This window comes from Lutra lutra, chromosome 5 (genome assembly GCF_902655055.1).
Source record: "Lutra lutra chromosome 5, mLutLut1.2, whole genome shotgun sequence".
Lineage (NCBI taxonomy): Eukaryota > Metazoa > Chordata > Mammalia > Carnivora > Mustelidae > Lutra > Lutra lutra.
This window is the reverse complement of record NC_062282.1, coordinates 65,378,025-65,401,547: the sequence shown is the minus strand read 5'-3', so window position 1 is coordinate 65,401,547 and position 23,523 is coordinate 65,378,025. Positions and strand designations below refer to the sequence as shown.

General features: G+C 49.2%; 3 protein-coding genes across 4 annotated transcripts; 1 reads left to right on the top strand and 2 right to left on the bottom strand.

The window, feature by feature from the left end:
• Positions 1 to 833: 833 nt before the first annotated feature.
• HIGD2A (HIG1 hypoxia inducible domain family member 2A) lies at positions 834 to 1,861 on the bottom strand. Its single transcript, XM_047730034.1, has 2 exons — positions 1,620 to 1,861; positions 834 to 1,248 (listed from the first exon to the last, which is right to left on the bottom strand). Exons 1-2 carry the CDS (start codon positions 1,771 to 1,773, stop codon positions 1,082 to 1,084), a joined length of 321 nt encoding a protein of 106 aa, XP_047585990.1. The 5' UTR covers positions 1,774 to 1,861; the 3' UTR covers positions 834 to 1,081.
• A 94-nt stretch (positions 1,862 to 1,955) lies between these two features.
• NOP16 (NOP16 nucleolar protein) lies at positions 1,956 to 6,433 on the top strand. Of its 2 annotated transcripts, none has more exons than XM_047730037.1 (5): positions 1,956 to 2,174; positions 2,265 to 2,373; positions 3,710 to 3,779; positions 5,336 to 5,442; positions 6,003 to 6,433. In XM_047730037.1, the coding sequence occupies exons 1-5, from the start codon at positions 2,068 to 2,070 to the stop codon at positions 6,144 to 6,146; spliced, it is 537 nt and encodes a 178-aa protein (XP_047585993.1). In that variant the 5' UTR covers positions 1,956 to 2,067; the 3' UTR covers positions 6,147 to 6,433. The 2 variants fall into 2 exon arrangements, with proteins under 2 accessions (XP_047585993.1, XP_047585994.1); XM_047730038.1 differs by having other exon boundaries at positions 1,984 to 2,174; positions 3,694 to 3,779.
• A 1,962-nt stretch (positions 6,434 to 8,395) lies between these two features.
• Positions 8,396 to 18,004, bottom strand: ARL10 (ADP ribosylation factor like GTPase 10). The gene is made up of 4 exons (XM_047730686.1): positions 17,711 to 18,004; positions 16,853 to 17,054; positions 13,317 to 13,492; positions 8,396 to 11,962 (listed from the first exon to the last, which is right to left on the bottom strand). The coding sequence occupies exons 1-4, from the start codon at positions 17,891 to 17,893 to the stop codon at positions 11,789 to 11,791; spliced, it is 735 nt and encodes a 244-aa protein (XP_047586642.1). The 5' UTR covers positions 17,894 to 18,004; the 3' UTR covers positions 8,396 to 11,788.
• Between the last annotated feature and the right edge of the window lie 5,519 nt (positions 18,005 to 23,523).

The following is a 23,523-nucleotide window of genomic DNA, read 5'->3' as shown; positions in this document are numbered from 1 at the left end:
GTTCTTGAATCCATCACCACAATGTACTGCTTCACATTTATAATCTCTGCCTTACAACTGAGAGACCATGATGGGAGCAAGAAACTTAGTGGGGCCCTACTCATACACTTCTCCACTTAGAAAGCTAGAGGGTGTTAGGGGCCCAAAAAGTGTGTCTTCCTTACTTCCTCTTTCCTTTCTGTCAGCTTGCAGCTGGTGTTGAAATTGATGGAGTCATACATGGAAGGAAACTGGGTCCCATCGAATCAACACTTTAGATCTGACCACAGTCCAGGAATACTTGAGACTTTGCATGAATGAGAAACTCACAGGTTGCCTCGTGTAGAGTTCGCTCAAGGTCTCCAGCCCCTTTTCTTCCTTAATCCTAAAACACTGGCAAGCTTTGTGACTACGTTCTTACCACTCCACCATGCTGCCTTCTCTGAGGCTCAGTTTCCTGTTCTTTAAGATGCATCAAGAACCAAGTGGGGGTAGTCTACATCAGTGGAGCCTAGATGCTCTCAGGAGGTGGGAGTGGGGTGAGGAGCAGAAACAAAGTGGAGGGCAGAACCTCCCTTCCTGGGACAGGGCCATGGCCAGCCTCATCTGAACAAAGGGTTTCCTGTTGAAAGTCTGAAGATTGTTGGAAAGATCATTTTTCCCCCCCAAAATAGCATCACTCTACCGAACCGAATATCTACCTTTAACAAGTTCCCCCAGGTGACTGTTACCACAAAAGTTTGGTAATCATTAGACTATAGGATTTCTAAGGGCCCCTATAGTCTTTAGACAACCTCCTAAAACCAAAGACCAAAAACCCTGGGGGTGCTAGATTGAGAATGAAATCACCAAACTACAAGTGGTCAGTTTATTAAGTAGGAAGTGAAGAGAGTGGGGCACAAATGCAAGTATGCAACACCCAAACTGAAACGAATCCGAGATTCCTGAAAAAAACATCTGTCAGTTACACAATTGGCCACTTCCTCCCCCGCTGATAGGGGGCCCTGTCAGGGGAGACGAAGGAATAAGTCAGGTAGCGGGGCCGGTGGTTGCTCCTGGGGCCGGGAACGATCTGTGTAACGTTCAAGGCCAGGTCTCGGACTCAGGATCGAGACCTCATAGCAGATGCAGCCAGACCCAGCAAGATGGCTGCGACCGTGAAGCCCTGGGCAGCGATCCGGGTGCGCATCATGAGCTGAGAGCGCCGGCTCTGACCCCGGTGGAAGCAGTAGAGGCCGTAGGTGAGGGCGGCCGCCGTGCCCAGGCAGCCTGCGGAGGGGACAAAGTAAGTGGGGGAGTAGCACGTTCCGGCGCTGGAGGCCCCTCCCCGCTGTGGGCCTCCAGTACTCGGAGTCCAGAGCTCTGAATAACAGCTGAGGCAGAGCGCGTCTAGTAGGAGGGTCTGGTCGAGGAAGGGTCCTCCCAGTTACAGGGCTCGCCCAATCTCAGCCCCCCAAGCCCAACTCCTGCTCCAATCAGGATCACCTCTCACCACCCCACCACCCCACCCCCCCCGCCTCGGCGCCACCACTCTGGTCCGCTCTCACTCCCTTCCCCCTTAGCGTTCCCGGTCCTCACCTAATTCATTCCCTCAGACATCACTATCCTCTCCGTCTACAGTTCCTACAACACCTGCTTACCTATGGGTACCATTGGGTTCTCACGGGTCTTGCGAAGAAATTTTTCCTTGAAGCTTTCCTGAGTGCTGTAGATACTGGGGCTAAAGCCCTCAATGACTGGGGGCTGTGCTGGTTCAAAGGGTGGCCCCGGAGTCACAGGACCAGGAGCCGCCATGTCCCGGGAAGCTGCTTTGGGAAAAAATGCGAACGCTAAGCTCCGCCTTCTGATGAGGTCATTGAAGTGGAGGGGGGAAAAAGGGATTTGCTGAGCTTGTACGCAGACGCCAACCCCTCGTTGCATTCTGGGAGTCGTAGTCATTATAGTAATCTGCATGATGTCTCTATAGGGTGGACTACATTTCCCGAAAATGCCCGAAAACCCTTGCGAGCATCCACAGGAAGTAGTCTGAGACACGAGGCGCTGCGTGAGAGGCATCCAGTTAGAGTTGTCGGTTCGGTGGTCAAGGAAATGCCCAAAGCCAAGGGGAAGACCAGGAGACAGAAGTTCGGTTACAATGTTAACCGGAAGCGGCTGAACCGGAATGCTCGACGGAAAGCAGCGCCACGGATCGAGTGGTGAGGGGACCGGGGTTTGGAAGGCAGGGGACCTCCGCTGGGATGGCCGGCGAGATGACGGTACCGCGATCTCTCTCTCTTTGCCTGTAGCTCCCACATCCGACATGCCTGGGACCACGCCAAATCCGTGCGGCAGAACCTGGCCGAGATGGGGTTGGCTATGGACCCCAACAAGGCGGTTCCCCTCCGTAAGAGAAAGGTACTGACATGGCAGGGTCCCCGCCCTTCTTCCCTGTTTGCCTCCATACCTAGCTGAGTTTAAGAACTTCTTCCTGTGGATTGCCACGCTTACGCCTTTCCCGGGTTTGCGACCTTCCTATAGCCAGCTCCGGCAGCTTGCACTGACTGTGGTTGAAGGGCTCTTTACTACCCCACTCCTACTTCCCAGCACACATTGGACCTGGGTTGAAGCTCCCCTCTTTTCTTCTCCACTCATTTTCTTTATCCCTCCGAAATGAACCTGTTTGGGTCCCTTGGGATCTCAATGGTATGTCTCAGGATTTATCTTTTTCTGCCCTTCACTTTCCTAGTAGGGACGCCCCAGAGTTTGGGATTTTTACTTGCTCTTACTTACACCTTCCCCCAGTCATCTAATTATCCTTGGTCTGAGGCTTCCTTAGTTTCTCCCAAATAAGTCTTTTTCTGCACCACACTTTAAAAAATAGAACTCTTTTACCCAGTAATTTCTTTCCAGCTTTAACTCATAGCACTTGTAAATACTTGATGGTGTTTTATATATTTATTTGTTTATTGCATGTGCCTCTTTCCCTCAACATAATCTTCTTGGGGACAAGGACCTTGTGTTTTGTCCAGTGGTGGTTAGAATATAACTAGTGCTCAATAGTTAACCTAATGAATGGACTTGCTGATTGGATTTGTCCCATTGCTTTTACTTACTTATTTGAATAATTTTTAAAGATTTTATTTATTTATTAGCAAGCTGAGAGTGGAGCTCGGGAAGGGCAGAGGAAGAGGCAGACTCCCTGCTGCGTAGGGATCCTGACACGGGGCTCCATCCCAGGACTCTGAGATCATGACCTAAGCTGAAGGCAGATGCTTAACTGACTGAGCCAAACAGGCACCCTGTGCCATTGCTTTTAGATAAGTTTCTTCGTAGCCCTTCATGCCAGAGGAAAATGGCACTACTGTTTCTTGATCAAATGTGAAGTTATAGCCAAGCACTGTCAGGTTGCTCCTCTTCATAGAGAAGATATCTGATATCTTTTCATTGTAAATTACAAAGAGCTTTCATGGGCATTGTTTCATTTGATTAGCACACATGAGGTGAGGTAGGCAAGGAGCATTATGCCCATTTTTTAGATAGGCACAGAAAGATGACTTGCTTCCTTGAGTCCCTTTTGGAAACCATAAAGCCTCCGGGGCATTGGTTCTCTCAGTCATCTGTTCCTGCCTGAATATGTGTAGGGATTCTTATGGATAATCATTTGTGTTGGGATGGGCAGGAGCCTCTAGAATTTTCCCTCATCTAAGATTCTTCCTTTGTCTACTGGTCTCAGAGGCTCTGTTCTCTGCAGGTGAAGGCCATGGAGGTGGACATAGAGGAGAGGCCTAAGGAGCTTGTGCGGAAGCCCTATGTGCTAAACGGTGGGTGCTGTCCACATTCCTCTAGGTCACCTTGCTGCCAGTCAGGGCCAGAAAGGGCCCTCAGATGTCTTCATTTTACAGTTGGAAAAACTGAGGTTCGGAGAGAAGAAGGGAGCTGGTCCAGGGCTCACAAAGTTAAGACTGTCTCTGACTGGGATATTTTCAGTCTACTTAATAAACTCAAACATGTGAAGTGAGGTCAGAAATGTTCAGGGAGGATGCCCCCAGGTGCCCGAGAGGATAGAAAAGAAACCAGTGTCTCAGGCACATGTTCAGCTTGTCATGAATTTAAGGATGAACAGATTTTTATAGATTCCACCATCTTACTTAATCTTTTCAGTGACAAATCAGTTTCATGTTTATTAATGCTATAGAGACTGAATATTAAAACAGAGTAAATTCTGCAGGGAAGCAGGAATACTCTGAAATTCTCCACTCATCTTCCTCTTATCTGTCCAAGATGTTAGTGGTTCTCCTTAAGTTAAAAGGGTTTTAAATGGCCAGGCATTTGATAGAGAATTTCTTGAGTTCCTATCAGTGATTCTCGTAAGAATTCTCATAAGAATTACTGCAAAGGATTGCATGAATAAAATCAGGTGTATTTTCTGTCAAATTTCTAAACGTTTTACTTCTCATTTTTTAAAAGTTTTTTTTCACTTCTCATTCTTTAAAGAATTTTTTTAAATTGTGGTAGAAAACATATCACATAAAGTTTACCATCTTAATCATTTTTAATTATATAGCTCAGTAGTGTTAAGTATGTTTATGTTGTCATGCATTAGATCTCCAGAACTTTTTCATCTTCAGAAATGGAACTCTACCCATTAAACAACTCCCCATTTCCCTGCCTCCCTCCCACCCCAGCCCCTGGCAACCAAGTCAAAGATAATTTTGACTATAAGCAATTTAGCACTTATCCCCTGGATAACATTTGACCACCTTGTTTCCCTGAGCTGTTTTTCTCCTACTTGAGAAATGGGGAGTATTTGCCTACCTATTTAATTAATTAATTAATTAATTTTAAAGATTTTATTCCAGGGAGTAAGGGAGAGAGTGAGAGTGGGGAGAGAAGTAGAGGGAGAAGGACAAGCAGACTCCATGGTCAGCATGGATTCGCACATGGGGCTCAATCTCACGACCCATAAGATCATGACCTGAGCTGAAACCAAGAGTCGGATGTCTAACTGATTAAGCCACCCAGATGCTCCTGCCTAGCTATTTTAACAGTGAAGCCACGATTCGTGGTAGGCAGTGTATCTTCACCTTTGTCCCTAGGACCCAATACTAAGTGGAGATTATTAATTTGGTCCCTGCCCTTTACCCAGCTGAGACCCAAGAGAGATGACTTACCTTTTAGGTAGTTGCCACAGTGATAGATGATTGTGTCATAGGCAGGGCCTGGAATCCCAGGGGCTGAAGAGCACTGAATTTGGGGCTGGAGAGGCAAAGCCCATCTGATGGCCTTGGTTTGGGATGGGGTGAAAGGGTGATTGGGCAACTCAAAAAGTATGGGAGGCAAAACGTCATTTTCTGTGTCCTGGTTTCTCTCACTGTAGACCTGGAGGCAGAAGCCAGCCTTCCAGAAAAGAAAGGAAACACGCTGTCTCGAGACCTCATTGACTATGTGCGCTACATGGTGGAGAATCATGGGGAGGACTATAAGGTGAGTGGTTCAGGCCTGGCAGGAAGAACCATTTGGATCTGTTAGGAAGGTGCCCTGGACCGTTTGGGGTCTGATCTTGTCTCTTGCCTAAGACTGAGTGCAAATGAAGGAAAGAGAGACTTTAGGAAATTGATCTCATGGACAGATGCTTGTAGCCAGAATAGACTGATTGGCCTGTGGTTCATATTCCACTCAGACATGTAGTTTTATTTGCATGGTATTTTTAAAGAACTTGAACTAGGTGCCATTTTAATTATGAGAGTTTTCGAATTAAAGTTAATATTTTTGACTTCTCTTAAAAATTGGAGGATCTGACTGCACTGGATTCTGGTGCCCAAGTGGGATCAGTGAGCTATGGGTGGAGCATTAGCCACTCATATTTGGCCGCAGCTCCTGCCTGGTTCCCAAGGGTATTTGCACCCATTTCCCCACATACCCCATGGTTTTTGAGGTGAGGAACCTGGACTTCAGGGACACTAAGTGGCTTGCCCAGCTCAAGCAGTACTAGAATTTGAACCTTTGCCTGTCCAGCCCTCCTCAAGTGGCTTCTCCCTTCTTAGGCTATGGCCCGGGATGAGAAGAATTACTACCAAGATACCCCGAAACAGATTCGGAATAAGATCAACGTCTATAAGCGTTTTTACCCAGCGGAGTGGCAAACCTTCATTGATTCTTTGCAGAAGAACAAGATGGAGGTTGAATGATTGGCTTATGCCTACCCTAGGCTGAGGTCTCCTCCTGGACCAGAGAAGCTCAAAGCCAGGGTTTAAGGCAAGGAGGGGCATGTGGCTAGATGAGGCTGGTCAAATCTCATGGAATCAGAAGGTTACATACACATGCACATGCATGCACACACTTATACTCCCCTTTCTGAAGGGAAGGAACAGTCTCCAAGAAGCTTCTGAGTGCCCTGAGAAAAGCCAGAACCTACTGTTTTCAGAGTGGGTGGGTGGTTTACGTATAGCCTGTACATAATAAAAAGACTATTTTACTTCTCTGGTGGTTGTGTGTTCCGTTCCCAACCAAGCTCTGGGACTGTCCCTGTGAAAACCCACTCGGCCGGGCAGAGAGGCCATCCAGCCCTTAATGTGCCACAGTCCTCCTCCCCTTTTAGGTGTGGCCTCCCTCCTCGTGTCCCCTGTTCTGGTTCCATTGCTCTGCTTGGTTTCCTGCACAGCATTAAGCCTTCTACACAAGCCTGCTGCTAACCTTGGGCTGCTTGGGAGGTATGTCTCAATAGATTGGCTCAAGGGCCAGAGGGGAAGTTTGCTGCCTCCTTATGACTGGCCTTCACTACTCGTCTTGAGATTGCTTGCTCTGAAAGGAACCCGAGGCCCCCAAGTCCACTGAGACTGGTGGACTGCTGAATAGCATCTGTCTGCCAGGTACTGGGTACACACTGTGTGGCCCTTCTCTGGGGCAGGCCTGCCTAATTTGGCGATGTGAGGTGATGACACATAACATGATCACAGGCACTGTGGGGTGGGCACTGGGCATTTTCTGCTCTTGATACTTTATCTTGAGCTATTATAATACAAAACCCCTCTCATTCCTAATGTTTCGCCTAGAAGGGCACCTCAAATCTGGTTCTCCTTATTCCTCTTAAAAAAGATTTGCTGTTGGGGCACCTGGGTGGCTAGTGGGTTAAGCTGCTGCCTTTGGCTCAGGTCATGATCTCAGGGTCCTGGGATCGAGTCCCACATCGGGCTCTCTGCTCAGCGAGAAGCCTGCTTCCCTCTCTCTCTCTGCCTGCCTCTCCGTCTACTTGTGATCTCTCTCTGTCAGATAAATAAATAAAATCTTAAAAAAAAATCTCTTAAAAAAAAAAAAAGATTTGCTGTTTTTAGGGACGCCTGGGTGGCTCAGTTGGTTAAGCCGCTGCCTTCGGCTCAGGTCATGATCCCAGCGTCCTGGGATCGAGTCCCACATCAGGCTCCTTGTTCTGTGGGGAGCCTGCTTCTCCCTCTGCCTCTGCCTGCCACTCTGTCTGCCTGTGCTCGCTCTCTCTCTCTCTCTCTCTGACAAATAAATAAATAAAAATGTTTAAAAAAGATTTGCTGTTTTTATGCAGATCATTTCACATAAAGTCCTGCAGGGCGTGTGGCTTCACCATTTTACAGGTAAGGAAACCGAGGCTTGAGATGCCAGCGTGAGGTCTGAAGTCAAGTCAGTACAACTGCTAAGCCTGGGTTTTCACCTGCTATATCCTCCCCATCAGCCCCTAAAGGCAGCCCATCCGTCCCACGCTATCAGGGCAGGCTGGAAACAGGGCCCCAGAAACCCCTCCTATGCTGGCTTAGCCCCCAGCAGTGAACTGGCCCTTGTAGCACTGTGCACAAAGGCTTTGGAATCTAGTCTCCCGGTAGGGGATTCTGTATTTTCTTTCAAGTATGCTCCATGCCCAATTTGGGGCTTGAACTCGTGACCTTGAGATAAAGAATTATATGCTGTACCTACAGACTGAGCGAGCCACTAGTGAGGGCTTTTATTTGGCCTCATAATGTCCTCCATGGCATTCCAAATTCAGGCCTTTGACAGCTGTCCCTTTGTTTCTTTACCCAATTCAGGTGCCAGTTTTGGAAAGCCTTTTCTGCCACTTTCCCCCATCCTTATGCTGTGTAAGTGTCCTGTTGTCCCTATGCCCTAGCCTTCCTGTAGCAATACATACCAGTTACAACTGCTTTTTAATCAGCTTGACATCCCCTGGCCGACTGGGCTTTAGTGCAGGAATCTTCCCTGGGCATCCGGAGCTGAGCCCAAGGCAGGTGCAGGGGGAATGCTCCATTCTGACTTCTGGCCCCATCAGCTAGAACTCCCAAGGAATGGCCGCCAGGTACAGATACAAATGATCGTGTTACTGAAACTTCTGGTACCATCCCCCATACCTGCCCCTCACTGGAACTATAAGCACGCAGGATATACTCCTCAAAATCAGAATTCAAATGAAACCATATTTGAGTTTTTGGCATTTATTGTGTGTCTCAAACAGCCACTTGGTCTCCCTTAATGCAATCTGTCCTTGACAACCCTGTGGGTCTGGGTTCACAGGGCTTGGGGTGGGACAGCAAGGCCTCTTCACTTCCAGATCTTTGATGGGAATTCTCCTTATGTACCTCATGGGCCAACCTCGCAGAGGCAGCAAATGAGGAAAAGTTGGAGGTTCTTCGCACAGCTAATAGAAACAACTGAAGATGTGTGAGCCAACAAATGTGACAGGAAGATGCTCAGACTATTCCAGGCCTGAGATCTGGGCAGGTGTACCAGGATGAATACCACAGGTGAGTTTCAGCAGCTAGTTCAAAGTGCTGGCAGTTGCTATTAAGCAAGCTTAAGAACAAAATGTTTTCCATAGACAGGTGGAAACGTTGTTTTGCAATCTAGTGTTTCATCCACGCAGACAGGCAAGTCCTCAGATTTTCATCAGCACCTCTCTGTGGAGGGAGGGGAGCGCTGTGACGGGCTGATTTCACCACCCACCCCCGTCCTTACGGCTGGATACCAGTGTGTCAGTGCAAGAGGTACCAGAAGAGGCTCCTGCGGATAAGCAGCCAGTCAAGGTGGTGGTCTTGGAGCCTTCTTGCTTAGACCATTCACATGACCAAGCTTTGGGCCAAGTCGGCCTCTCCTCAGAGGGCTGGCAGCAGGTGAGAGGATGGAAAAGCAGAAGCCACATTGCATTAATTCTTAAGATCAGAAGCCGTTGGTGCCAGGGTGAATGATCAGGCATCGGTTCAACAGGCAGGCAGAAGCAGAAGCTTCTTTTTGATATGGAGTGCCCACCTGCTCTCTCAGATCCAGAGCCTGCCTTCCAGTTGCCTTCCTTAGAAAAGAAGAAGGGCTGACATTTGACCCATATCCCATGCTCAGGTAGGCTGGGAGCTATAGTGTTGGGGCAGTCTTGCGGGGAACAGCGTCACCCAGGCTAGCTCAGAAAACTCACTTTGAGATGAACTCCACAGATAATGGCTGGTTCCCAGGAGCAGGTGATCTGGGCTGGTGAATCAGAAAGTCACATTCAGGAGCAACTGGGTAAGAGCAGCACGGGCCAGGCACTCGGCTATTCATAAGAGAGGCCCGTTCTCCACTTTGCCCAGTCCTGGCAGAAACCAGAGCGGTTGAGCACTGTTGACACTCTGCCTGGACGACAGGCCAGCAGTCGCACCAGAGGAGTGCAGCAGTCAGCCACAAATGTGATGAGGCACACACACAGGTCAAGAGAACATCTATATTCTGCACAAGCATCAGGGTGGTACTCTGGACCTTCAGGCCCCCTCAGTGGCTTGTGTCTTCCAGTGTACCACTGGGACCTGTCAGTTCTGGGAGTGGTCTTCAGAGGTCACTCATGTAGAGATAACTATTCAAGGTCAGTCCCCTCACTGCAGACTTTGAAAACTGTATTACATAACGATACTCATTAGACCAAAGGGAGATCTTAATTAGAAAAGGGTCCCCTACAATGATGCTGGTTCCAGAGGTAAATGTCAAGCACTGGAGAACAAGGTGAAGTTTATAGAACAAAGACGTAAAGTTTCACAATCTTTAAATGTCAAAATGAAAAGCTGTCGGCAAAAGTTCAAAGGGTACTCTAAAAGTCAAGTCATTCCTTAAATATTTAAGATAAAAGCAGTCAAATCTCTTCTTTCTTCTGCAGAAAGTTAATTAGAATTTCAAAGGACAGTGATTCTGTCATACACCCACAGCCCAAGAGCACAGCAGGCCACTGTAACTCGTCACACTTCTGGACTTCTAGAGCGTCCATCCCACCTTCCTCCCTGTGCCTCTTCTTGTGTAGGCCACAGCATGGAACTGAGGCACACTGAGTCAATGTCAAGTGAAATGAAGGCACATCATCTCTATTCTCAATTAAAAAGCAAACTGAGTTGGCTTGGCTATCTCTGCTAAAAAAAAGTCCATCTGTGGCTACTGATTACTCAGCGCAGACAAAAGGCTCCATCCTTAGCCTGCACTAAAGTGTCAGCATATAAATAAACTGTGAGTGTGCACTGGAGAGAATAGAAATTCTGTCCAACTTTTGGCTGGGGAATCAGCAGGTCCAGAAAAACTGAAGTACCCAAAGCCTCAGGTATCCTGTTGGCTGATCTGCTAATTCCTATTTTTGTTTACCTGGATTTACATGATTGAAATGTCCTCTCCTACAGTCACCAGCTACATGGGAGGGGATTGTGTCCTTTTGACATATTGGGCCAAGTGGCAGTTTTAAGTTCATGTGGGTCAGGTAAAGGGGGATGCTGATTTTAGCTGTAAATGTTGGGGGAAAGCTAGAGCTTTGTCTCCACTGACACGTGCAGGTTATCACACGTCTCACAATTCTAGCTGTTTTCCTCAAAGACACAAATTTTCCATGGCAGTCATCTGGGGCTTTGATAACAGCACCTAGAAACAGAACCTGAGACTTTGGTCTGTTCCTTGTATGAATAAATAAATAAATAAATAATTAGAATGCAGTTCTGAGGCCAACACCGAGCTCCAGGTGACCGTCTTCTCCTCAGAGACATAGGCTCCTTCGCCAGACTTCTGTAAACATGGGCACTGGCATAGAGCTGCAGTTTCTGTCCCCAGACGAGGGGGAGGAAAGCCCTCCGTGTCTCTGCTCAGGGCTGAATACCACTTGATGCTGTAGTCTGGCAGGCAGGCCTTAGCTTGCAGAAGCAGGGAGGTTTCAGAAAACTCCTTGCTAGGATCTCCAGGTTCGTCCCAGCCCTTCTTATCTTCATGGCTGGAAAATCTATCTCCAAGTGAGAAAAAGCCAAGGAAGCCATCTCTTTAAAAATGATGGTCCCAGGGCCAGAGAGGCAGAGATAGCACAAGGCCTCGAGCCAGCCCGGTGGAGCTGGGGGTGCAGGACATTGTGGGCCCTGGAGCCAAGGCTCACTGTGTGCTGCCCAGAACCTGCCTGCGTGACGGGCATGAGGTCACCAGGAGGGAACGGTTTTAGACTGGGAGTACTTTTGACGCTGTCCCGATTCTCAGTCACTGGGACCTGCAGAGAGGAGAACCGAGCCCACTGAGCACCTTACTGTACACATCAGAGAAGGAGGTGCCTTCAGCGGTGAAAGCCCGATCCACTTCCAGCCTGGAGTGAGCCAGACACTATGCTCTTCCACTATCTGCCTCACCCGCCTCCCCACTTCAGCCTCATGGCCACCTCACCGTTGGAAGGCTTCTGTGCGGTTCCTGGCCTTGCCCAGGCCCTGCTCTGGAGGGTGGGCGGAGAGAAGGGCAGTCCTGCTACATGGCTCCTGCCTCAGGCCCACACTGGCAGTAGACAGGAGGAGTGGCAGGACTAGGGTCTTCAGGGTTGGGTGGCAAGCTGGTGATAGCTGGCCTAGGAGAGAAGCTCCAAGAGCAGTCTCCAGATATGCACGGTGCCAGGGTTTTCAAAGCCGGGTCCTGCAGGGGCGATGCTGGCTGCCAAGAGGAACACCTCCCGCTGGCTATCGATAGCCCGCAGGCCCAGCTCCTGCTGTAGCTCCACCATACTCATGGACTCACTCAGGTCCTGGGATGAGACAGAGAAGCCGGTTGGAACAGAGCTCACAGTTTCCCAGCACCCACACTGTCATCCATGAGAAGAACTGTTCTTTGGCTATCCTGGGGAACACTGGGGCCTAAGTTCCCAGAAGTGGCCTCTGGGCCTCTTGGTCTAAATTCTCTCATCTCTGACTTTCCTTCGTACCAACCTCTTTTCATACTACCACTAGCCACTGCGGTGAGAAACAGCTCTTCCTATAAGCCAGGCATTGTGAGAGGCACTTAGAGTTATCCTCATAATTATAGTTTATAAGTAGAATGATGATGTAATTCATCATCCAAACCAGGGTACTTCTGAGACTTAAAGTGGACACTATTAATAATTATACCAGAACAAGAGCCATAAATGGGGGCCATCCCAGGCAGACCAGAACATATGGTTACATGCTTATAAATGATTGTCAAGGATATCCTGATAGGCAGGGGAAACTGGGATCAAAGACATATAGCTTCTCTCCAAGTCAGGTTGGAAACAAATGCCATGGCTCGCAGGAACGTGGGCCAGGCCACAGGAAAAATGACAGAACTCTGTACTGTGGCAAAGTTTTACCTGGCATGTACTGAGAGTGGCACCTTCAGTCTGTGATGCTGAGGGTGGCTGGGCCAAAGGCCCAAGAGAAGTAGAGCATGGTTAAGAGCAGAATCTTTGAGGAAGATCTGAGTTCAAGTCCTGGCTTTGCCACATACCAGTTTTAATTTTGGGCACTGAGGATAATAACAAGGCCTATCATGGGGTTTTGTAGGATTTAAGCGAGGTCATGACTATCAGGTGCTTAGCCTGGCACACTGTAAGCACACTTACAAATATTATTTGTTATTGTTATTGGAATATGTTCCACTTATCACTTCCCAGCTTAGGTCTTTGATCTAGAGCTGGAAGTCACAAGGACATGGCAGAGTGGAAAAGGCACAAGTTTTGGAGTTAGACATTGTAATTCCACTATTTTCAAGGTGTATAACCTTGGGGAGATTACAGAACCTCTCTGAGCTTCAGATTTCCAATCTGTAAAATGGATCCTGTAGGATCAATTAGAAGCATAATGTGAAATGTCATTCAAAACCATACCTTATATATAGTGGATGCTTAGTATTTTTCTCATTTCTTCAGGATAGTGGGTGACAGGGAGGTGAGGAGGAAGACAGAAAATGAGGATCAGGGATGAGGAAAAAGCACAGGTAGAAGAGTTGGGGACAGTATCTCACCCGAGTGCTCCAGATCACAGGCCTGGGCCTGAATCTCTCCCCTGTGCTCCCTGCCCCTACCCAGGGATCAGTGATCAAGCCCAGCTGGTCTAAGCCAGCCTCCCTCCCATGGTCCTCACCTGCTTGTTGGCCACCACAACGACAGGCAGGTCAGGGTCCTTGTCCAGCAGCTTGTGCAGTTCCTGCCGGGCCCAGGGCAGCCGCAACCGGTCAGCTGAGTCCACCATGAAGACCAGCACGTCTACTTCATTCACAAACTCCTTCCAGTAGAAGCGTAGGTTCTGGCTGCCGCCGACTGAGGAGAGGCCAGGGGCCAGCTCAGAGCCTCCCTGGGCCCCGGCTCTCTACATATAGCCCCATACCATCCCACTTACAGCTTCCCAAGGCTCCACCAACCAGGGGCAAGGAAGACCACAGGTTCTGGAGCCAATCTGGTTTAGCTCTGGCTCTGATAGCTGGGGCTCCCTAGGCAACTCACTACCTTCGAGTAGCAGCGTTCTCCTCACTGAACTTACCTACTAACAGGTTGCAGGAAAACCCAAAGGTACCACACACAATGCGCCTTTCACAGACTAGCATACAAGGTGCCCATTAAATTGTACTCTCTGGTTCTTTTTCCTGAGCTGCTTCCTGCCAGTTCCTAGCTTTCTCTCCCAGACAGTAATGGTGTGGTCAGAAGCCAAGACTCCCTGCCCAGCCTATACATAACCATTCCCCATTCAGTGTTTCATGTTCAGTCTGGTCACCCCATTTTCTTTCCTTGAAAACAGCATACTCAGTCCTACCACCACATGGCTGCCCACATAGTACCCCCAACCTGGGTTGCCTTCTTGTCCCTCTGCACAGTCCCCATTAGCCACACTGCATCCTAGAGTTTCTGGATATACTTCTGACACTTGAGGACTCTGTGCTCTTTGAGAGTTAGAGCTGTTTACATCTGGATCCCCCCAAAGCCCTCAGCACAATGCCTGGCACATAGCAGGCACTCAACAAATATTTACTGAGTGCTTACTAGGTGCCAAGCACTGATCTGGGTGCTGGGGATACAGAGGTGAGGCAGACAGGGCCCTGCTCTCAAGGAGCTCCCTCTGTAACCAAGACAGACACAGCAATAGCACATAAGCACATTTCAGAAAGGAAATAAAAAAGAAAAAGTGAAAATGGCTTGGGGTGGCTTTGGATTGGGCGGTCTGGGAAGGTCTCCCTGAGGAGGCAGCATGTGAGCTGAGTCTGGGATAACGAGAAGGAGCTAGCTAAGGGAAGAGGCAGAGGAAAGCATTACAAGCAGAGTGAAGAGCAAGCTCAATGTGTCTGAAACAGAAGGCAGCCAGGGTGGCCAAGGCAGTACCAGAGGGAGAGGGGAAGAAGCCACAGCTAACAAAGCTGGCCAGGGCTTGACCACATGAGGGCTGTCAGGCTACAGTGAAACTGTGGGGGACCCACTTAAAGGTTTTATGCAAGAGTGACATGGGTTTCTGAAATATACTGCTGGCTGACAGTAGGGTACAGAAGTGAAAGCAGGAAGACCTGCAAGGAGGCTATTATAGTACTGAGATGATGGTGGCTTGGACCAAGCAGGCAGTGGTGGAAGTGGGGAGACGTGGACAGATGCAAAATCTGTTGGAAAATAAAGCTGAAAGAACTAGCTAATCAAATGGATAGGATATAGAAAGTGGGGCGAGGAAGGGAAGAGTCATCAAGGATCAACAAAGGGCTCATGCTTGGCTGGCCTCCAGGCCAGGCACTGTAGACTATAGCCAAGCGAGTGTCATGGGAAGGGAGAGTTCCAGGGCTTGAATGGGAGATCTGGGTTAGAATCCAGGAGTGAGGGACGCCTGGGTGGCTCAGTTGGTTAAGCAGCTGCCTTCGGCTCAGGTCATGATCCCAGCGTCCTGGGATCGAGTCCCACATCGGGCTCCTTGCTTGGCAGCGAGCCTGCTTCTCCCTCTGCCTCTGCCTGCCACTCTGTCTGCCTGTGCTCACTCTCGCTTCTCTCTCTATGACAAATAAATACATAAAAATCTTAAAAAAAAAAAAAAAAAAAAAAAGAATCCAGGAGTGACTCTATTGAACCTTAGACTCTTGGGTAACATGAAAACACCAACCCCATTCTCCTAGGTTTGGGGGTTACTATCTCTGCCAGAGTGGGAGTCAAGTGCAGAATCCCACTTGACCCTTCTGCATCCCTGGCACAAGAAAGGGAGACAGGTAAAGTCTTGTTTAAAGGACCAAATTCCAGGTGAATATCAACATTTGCCACAAGCAGGGAGGAAAGATATAGCCAGGCCCTCAGAGTCTGATCCCACCAGCTGCTGCTTAACTAAACCCACCTAGTCTTTATGGTCTGAGCCCTTTGGCTGGCAGGAAGTCCACTACTCTCTCACACCCAGTCTGCAGCTGGACACAGTTGGCTAAGTACTGCTGTCTTCTGAATAGCCCCTTTGCCAACCTCTCCTGGAATCCCAAGAAGCCTAACACTGAGGACAGGGGCGGCCCAGACCCTTTCTGATCACTCACTCAAGGAGTTCTCCCAGTTACTTGCTTGAGGCTGGGTGCTCGGGACCAAAGCTGGATCAGACTCATCTGTGCCCCAGAAGCCTCGTCAGGGACATAGGCTGGTATGCAGCAAATGCCAGCTCAGAGGAAGAGCCCTTAACCTAGCCTGGGAATCAGATAAGGCTTCATAAGGATATCATGTTTGATCTAAATCTTTTTTTTTTTTTTTTAAGATTCTTTATTGTTGGGGTGCGTGGGTGGCTCAGTGGGTTGAGCCTCTGCCTTCAGCTCAGGTCATGATCCTGGGGTCCTGGGATCGAGCCCCGCATCGGGCTCTCTGCTCAGCGGGAAGCCTGCTTCCTCCTCTCCCTCTCTCTGCCTGCCTCTCTGCCTACTTGTGATCTCTCTGTCAAGTAAATAAATAAAATCTTAAAAAAAAAAAAAGATTCTTTATTGTTTTATTTTTTAGTAGGCTCCACACCCAATGCGGAGCTTGAATTCATGACCGTGAGATCAAGTCGATGCTCTGTGGACCAAACCACCCATGTGCCTCTGATCTAAATCCTGAAAAGAGGTATAGCAGTTTTTAAAGGGAAGAAGGGCTTTCCAGACTGCGGGAACAGTGCAAGCACAGACAGAAGAAAGAAAACAGTAAGAACCTTTCAGAAACAAGCAATGTAGCAGCATGCTGCTTAAAATCGAGAGCCTCCAGCCAGAGAGTCTGCATTAGCAGACTGGCAAGCTGGGTGAGCCAGGATTTTATTTAACTTGCTGGGCCTCCCTTTCCTCATGCATGTAACAAGGGTAGTAACTGTTTCCAGTTTTTTGTGGAGTTGTTGGGAGGGTTTTATTAAGTAATGCCTGGCAGATGTTTGGAAACTTTAGCTTTTGGAATCTCAGTGTTAGGCATGTGAGCTTCAGTTGGGGTAAGGGACAGGCAGTGACCAGGCTGGAATTGCCCAATCATGAATGGCCCATCATGTCAGAATACAGAGCGTGGACTGTATCCTGTGCCCCAGAGAGGCAGGGGAAGAATATCATACAGGGATGTGTCCTGCTGAGATATACATGCTGGAGACACACCCAAGCAAAGACCCGGCTTGGGTCCAAGTGAGGTGATGGGGGAGACGGTGTGTGTGTGTGGGGGGGGTCTGCTCACTCTCTAACAGGTCCACCTCGAAGTCCTTGGTGGGCAGCCTCACAGAGTTGAAGCCCCAGGTGGGGATGTGGCCTTCCAGCGGTGGCTTTCCGGACAGCACGCGTAGGAACGTGCTCTTCCCCGAGCCGTCCAGCCCCAGCACCAGCACCTCACGCTGCTCCAACTCCTCCAGCGCTGGCTCTTCGTCCTCCTCGTCTTCAGGCTGTGGGCACAGGTCAGGTTGCGGCCGGCACCCTCCTGCCGGACCCCCGAAGACACCAAAGGACCCATCCCCGCCCTCCACCGGTCAACTGGCAGGAAGGCAAGGCCTGGTGCAGTGGGACCAGCGCTGCCTTCAGAGTCCTGAATCCCAAACCCCGTTCTTCTGGCTTCTCCCGAGTGACCTCGGTGAAATTTCTTCCCCCAGCGAAGCCTCAGCCTCCTCAGACTGACAGTCCCTACGTCCCAGGGTCGCAGGGGACACCGAAGGTGATAAACTCGCATCTCCGCCCCGCGCCGGGGAAGGAGGCGGCGGCCTCTCCCGACATGCCCTGGGCCGCGGGCTGTGCGCACTGCGCAGGCGCCAGGCGAGCGCGGGCTGGACCCGGCGCGGGCTCGACTGAGCTCCGGGGCCGCGCCCTCGGGGCTCCCGCGCCCACGAAGAGGCCCGGGTCTCGCGGCCGCGCAGGGCGGTGCCGCACACCCTCCGAAATGCCCACCCATCCCTCGGTTGTGGGACTCACGACGGCCCGGCTACCACTGCGCGCCCTTTCGCCAGGGTCTGCGGCGCCGAGCCCCGACCTAGGCGCTTCTGCCCTCGTGGGGCGTCACACCCCTCAGCCGCACACGCGGAGGCCCAGACCCTCGCCCGGCACTCACGTCCCACTCGTCCCACTCAGGGAGGCGGGCAGTCTCCGCGCCCCACCAGGCCTCGCCCCGGTCCCAGCGCCGCTCGCGTCCGCGCCCGAAGTAGGCCTTCCAGAGGATGAAGAGTACGGAGCCCAGCACGGCCGCGGCGCCGCCCAGCGCCAGCACCAAGGGGCTCAGCGGCCGCGGAGCCATCGGACAGGGCGAGGGGCACGGGTGCGGGCAGCACAGGCCGAACCAGCCGGCCCGCGGAAGATGGCCCCGCTGCGACTGCGGCGGCCGCGCCCACCCACCCAACACCAGCCCCACACTACAAGCCCCACAATGCACCACTGCCGTCGCGACTGGCGGCTCGCGCCCGGGCTGCTGGAGTGGGGGGCGCTGAACCGAGCGCTGGCACTTCCCACTCCCACTTGCTACGTGAGGCGGAGAGCTGAAAGATGTACCTGGGGAGGACGGGAGTCGGTGATGTTGGCATCTCCCGAGCACTTGCTGTATGCCTAGTGGTTAGCTGACCGATGTTCTCGTTTACTCCGTAAAACGGTGTTTCCTAGAATGGAAAGCGGAGGCTCAGTTCGCACCGTAGTGCATTGGTGTAGCCGGCACTCAAACCCCAAGCGATGTTTCCTGGGCATCTCAAGACTTCGGGGATCAAGTTGAGGCAAGTCACACGGCTATAGGGTGTCAGGTTATGGAGTGGCAGAGACGGAACTGGAACCCGGGTCCCTGACTTTTAGGACTCTACCCTCTCTTGGCTGCTTCTCATACCCCAGGAGCTCTGCTCCCTTGGGATCCTGGGCATGCTAATGAAGCAGGTAGGATTAGGGGTCAGTGTTCAGATCTCATCGCCTAGTCCTACTTGACTTCCAGTGGCTGCCAAGGTTTCCAGGTGTAGCAGGAGAAATAGTCTGGGGTACTTCAAAGGAGGACTAGGTAAGGGACTGCAGAATGGATAGGTGTTTTTCTTGTAAGCAAACCCAAACCATCTTGATGACCAGGAGGGACTCTGGGTTCTTTTCTGGTCATTTGCGGGTAATGCTCAGATCTCTTTTGTTTCAGAAACTGTCCTCCCTCACTGGTACTACCTTTCCTTTTCATTGCAGTCCTACTTCGGATAATGTTCATTTCCTATTCTTCACCCAGCCCACCCAGGGAAACTGCTCTCACCCGGTATCTAACAAATGCTTCCCTGTTAAATCCGTTGGTAACATCTTAGTTCTTATTTTGCTTGATCTTGCAATATTTAACACTGTTAATTCTTAGCAGAGATGCCATTCAAAACCTGGCGGGGGTGCCAGCTCATTCCTTGAGGGATCACCTCCCTGGTGAGACAGGAGTGCAGGATTCCCAAAGAGAAAAATTAGCACTAGTGAGTATCCTAAACTTTGTGGTCGGAAAATTTAAAAAAAAAAAAAAAATTAAGGGATTTAGTCTTGGCATTCATGTAAGTTTTATGTCGTTTCAAAAGACAGAACCTTAATCCCTTGAGCGCAAAAGGCTCCTGGAGATCTAATTTGGCCTTACCTTACCTTTCCTGCCTCCTGACACACAGTGGGTGATCATCCCCTTGTCTCTCAGCTGGAATTCAGTCACCCTGGTGGTCACAGTCTCTGCCTGAAGATGTCTGTCCTTCCACTTGAGGATGACAGACCAGGCCTTTGTCTTCTTGGGGGTCTGATGTGTTGAGTATAAGAATGAGGCCCAGAGTTCACACTTAACATATTTGGAGAATTGAATCAATTGCACATTCTCCTCCCTTGGCCTCTATGACACATTCTTTTCTTGATCTTTTCCCTCCTCTCTAACCCATCCCTTTCAGTCTCCTTTTGCCTGGCATTGGCTGTCATTAGCTGAAACTAACTGGACCATTTGGCAAGGAAACTCTGGAAATGGAATTGTCAGGACTTAGCCCCCTGTCATGCAGAGCAGAGCAGGTGAAGGGTGAGGAATGGAGCTGTGATTAAACAGGCATATGGCCAGCACAGTCCACTCCTTTGCATCCAGTTTTACTCTTATATCCATTTTTAACTTTGTGCTTCCACATTCCATGATGAAATATCTATTAGAAAAATAGTCACTCTTTACCTTCTGAAAAAAGAGAAGACAAAGTCCCATCTGTCAATATATCCATCTCTGGGTGATGCTAATTCCTCTTCAGTCATGAACCCATCTAGATATTCTACAAAGATTAAATTATAGGGGTGCCTGAATGGCTCAGTTGATTAAGCATCTGTCTTCAGCTCAGGTATGATCCCAGGGTCCTGGGATCGAGCTCCATGTGCTCTCCCTCTCCCTCTGCCTGCTGCTCCCCCTTCTTATGGTTTCTCTCTCTGTCAAATAAATAAATATAATCTTTATAAAAAAAGATTAAATGGGGTGCCTGTGTGGCTCAGTCGTTAAGCTTCTGTCTTCAGCTCAGGTCATGATCCCAGGGTCCTGGGATTGAGCGCCACATTGGGCTCGACAGGAAGCCTGCTTCTCCCTCTCCCACTCCCCCTGCTTGTGTTCCCTCTCTCGCTGTGTCTCTCTCTGTCAAATAAATAAATAAAATCTTAAAAAGAAGATTAAACTGTAAAGATAACTATTGCCAACTTTACTTATACAGTCCAACTTCCATATTACTACACAGCAGTCTTTACAAAAGAAAACCTGGCAATGTCATTTTCAGGTTAAAATTCCTCAGTGGCTTCCCATCTCCACCAGGATAAGTACTACAAGTCGCTGATGATGGAGCAAGAAGGGCAGCAGGGAACTGACATTTAACCAACTAGACATCAACTGTACATTAGGCTTTGTTCTGGTGTAAAATATACTGCTGTGCAAACATTTGTCTGTCTCCATCTTCTGAGAATAGTTTTCCTAATGATTGAATTAACTGAAAACCTGCCATGTTTTTGGGTTTTTAAAAGATTTTTATTTATTTATCAGAGAGAGAGAGAGAGAGAGCACAAGCGCACAAGCAGACAGAGGCAGAGAGAGAAGCAGGCTCCCTGCCAAGCAAGGAGCCCGATGCAGGACTCAATCCCAGGATGCTGGGATCATGACCTGAGCCGAAGGCAGTGGCCCAACTGACTGAGCCACCCAGGCATCCTGAAAACCTGCTATGTTTATATGACACTTGGCATGAATAATTAGTCAGTAATAATTAGATCAAGCTGAACCAAGGAGACTGTTCAATGGGATTCTTAAATGTGGTACCCAGCATCTTGAGATCCATCTGTCTTGGGTGGATTAAGAAGTAAAACTTATCAGCTATAGGTAACCATTTTCCCTGCATTTAAAAGAAGTAGGCTTGAGGTCAAAGAGGCTGAGGTAGAGCAGGAAAGGCAAAGTCAGAAGGCAGAACTGGAATCCTGGTGCCATTTGCATCCGTGGGTACTGTTATTCCTAAAGTCCAGGGTATATTTGTGTTCAACCCTTTTGTAATTCCTTCCTTCCTTCCTTCCTTGTCCGTCCATCCTTCCTTCCTTCCTTCCTTCCTTCCTTCCTTCCTTCCTTCCTTCCTTCCTTCCTTCTTCTCTCATCACTATCTGGGGAATCAAGTATGCCCCATCCACAGGGTGCAGTCAGTCACAAACAACATAGCATCCAACGAGGGGAACTGCTTTACAGTGAGAGGTGTAGGAGTGGCTCCCTGACCACGGCGTCCCCTGGTTATATCATGTGCCATGCTATTCAGGGATAGCCAGCTTCACAGAACACTGGTGTAACCTTCTGCTTTTCAGTTATTTATAACTTTGTCATGGCTTTTAGCGAATTTTCTGAACCTGGTCTTCCACTTGTTTATTTGGTCCTTGGCTATACCCACTCTGCTATTCACCCCAGCCTTTCAGGGCTTTATTTCATCTATAACATTTTTCATGTCTGGTTCTGTAGTTGGTTCCTTATAATTTCTCGTTTCCCCCTTCATCTTTCCAAAATACTCTCTCTTCTTTTTTAGAGTGATATTTTAAATGCTTATTTTCATTCGTTGTCCTGCCAAGTCCATTAACTCTGGTGTGTTTGGATAAGGTAGTCCTGTATGGCATCTTTTCTCTCATTGGGTGTGTGCCCCTCAGGCATCTCTTATCTGCCCCTGTGAGCTCCTTTCCTCGGGGCCAGGACTAAGTGCCTGGAGGAGGTGGCATAGCCCAAGTGTAGTGTATTGCTGGTGAGTTGGGAAGGAGACTCTCTGGGGCACAGTCCGCACCCCTAATTCGTACTGTGCTGAGCAGACACCTGCATTTCTAGAAAAAGTCCTTGTTCCTCGCGGCCCAGGTAAGTCTCTTACTAATTCCCATTGCCATAACTTAGTGCTTAGGGTACAGGGAGAGGGAAGAGGAGTGGTGGGAGAGGCTGCAGAGGTGCCGGCCAGTTCACTGCACTGGAGTTTGTTACTGACTTCCCCACCCAGCCACTGCCTTCTCAGCCCTTGGTAACGGTGATAGGACTGGCCAAGGTCTGCCCAGTGCAAGGCAGGGAAGAAGTAAGGGTCTATCTGTCCGAGAACCAACAGGGCCTGATTCCCGTCTTGGAGCTCTGTCTTTGGCTCTGGGTTGCCATTGTCCACACCCAAGCCCAGCCTTTTGCTGATGGCCACGGGGCTGGTCTCTCTGATCTGCCAGCTTCCCTTTGATTCTCAGGTGTCCCTGGATCTGGGGCTGGTTTGTGCTATCTGCCATCTGGTCATCTTATCTCCGTCTTATAAAAGAGAAAACCAACTTGAGAGAGGGGGTGGTTTCTCCAAGATCATTTAATGAATACATGAGGCAGCTACGATTTGAATCAGGTCTGTGTGTCTTGAAAACCATGCTCTTAATATGTTGTATCCCCCTGTACAGACCCTGGAATCTAGGTCCACTCATTTTATCAAACTCTTCTTCTGAAAAAGAAGGAAAACTTATGGGATTGGCTTTGGAGTCTCTCACATGGGTCCTCGGTTGGATTTTAGGATGTTTCATTTTCACATAGATGAGCTCTTGAGTTGTTCATCATTTTAATTAATCGGCTCTTAATGTTTTTAAAATTATTAAATGTGTCAAACAAACATGTTCAGATACCCATGTATTGACCGAAACTTGAGAATTAACCTTTTGCTGTATTTTTTTATTAAAAAAATTTCAAGCATAAATGAGATGCTATTCCTATCTCCAGAGATAATCGTGATCTCCAAGTTGATGTGTATCATTCCCATTATGTTTTTGTACTTTTATTTTATTAATACATATCAAAACGTTTTTTGGTTTAATAATATACGTAAATGGTAATGTGGCATATTCTGATTGAATGGGAGCCGGCGCAGGTGGTGAAAAAATAGACCCAAGGCAGAACCAGAGAGAGGAAGGTTGAATATACCGCAAGGGAGCAGAAGGCAGGACAGCAAAGGAGAGACTGTCTGCCACGAGGGGCTATAGTTAAAGGGCGGGGTGAAGAAGTAAGGGACTGTATGGAATTTTCCCTTTTTTTGTAGCCTCTGGAACTGCGCCTGGTTGTAATTAGTCAGTTAGGGCCTATGGTTATTTTGAGGTGGGTCGCTTGATGAGCGTGTTTCAGCTTGGTGGTCACTGTGGGCCCTTTTGCCTCGTTTATGTTTCCACTGCTCAAACGTGTTGCCTAAAAGTGACCTCTACAGGGGTGCCTGGGTGTCTCAGTCAGTTGAGTGGCTGGCTCCTGGTTCCGGCTCAGGTCATGATCTCAGGATCGTGGGATCGGCCCCACGTAGGTCTCCATGCTCCGTGTTCAGTGAGGAGTCTGCTTGAGATTCTCTCCCTCTCCCTGTGTTCCCCACCCAGCATTCACGCTTGCGTGCTCTCAATCTAAATAAATAAATAAATAAATAAAATCTT

Bases quoted from the DNA above. Each gene is read 5' to 3' on its own strand.
- NOP16 (XM_047730037.1), top strand. From the start codon at position 2,068: ATGCCCAAAGCCAAGGGGAAGACCAGGAGACAGAAGTTCGGTTACAAT. The intron at 2,374-3,709 runs GTACTGACATGG...TGTTCTCTGCAG, and splicing joins TTCCCCTCCGTAAGAGAAAG to GTGAAGGCCATGGAGGTGGA. The intron at 3,780-5,335 runs GTGGGTGCTGTC...CTCTCACTGTAG, and splicing joins GAAGCCCTATGTGCTAAACG to ACCTGGAGGCAGAAGCCAGC.
- ARL10 (XM_047730686.1), bottom strand. From the start codon at position 17,893: ATGGCTCCGCGGCCGCTGAGCCCCTTGGTGCTGGCGCTGGGCGGCGCC. The intron at 17,055-17,710 runs GTGAGTGCCGGG...CTGTGCCCACAG, and splicing joins CTGAGTGGGACGAGTGGGAC to CCTGAAGACGAGGAGGACGA. The intron at 11,963-13,316 runs GTGAGGACCATG...GTCTCATCCCAG, and splicing joins TTGTGGTGGCCAACAAGCAG to GACCTGAGTGAGTCCATGAG.
- HIGD2A (XM_047730034.1), bottom strand. From the start codon at position 1,773: ATGGCGGCTCCTGGTCCTGTGACTCCGGGGCCACCCTTTGAACCAGCA. The intron at 1,249-1,619 runs GTAAGCAGGTGT...TCCCCTCCGCAG, and splicing joins GAACCCAATGGTACCCATAG to GCTGCCTGGGCACGGCGGCC.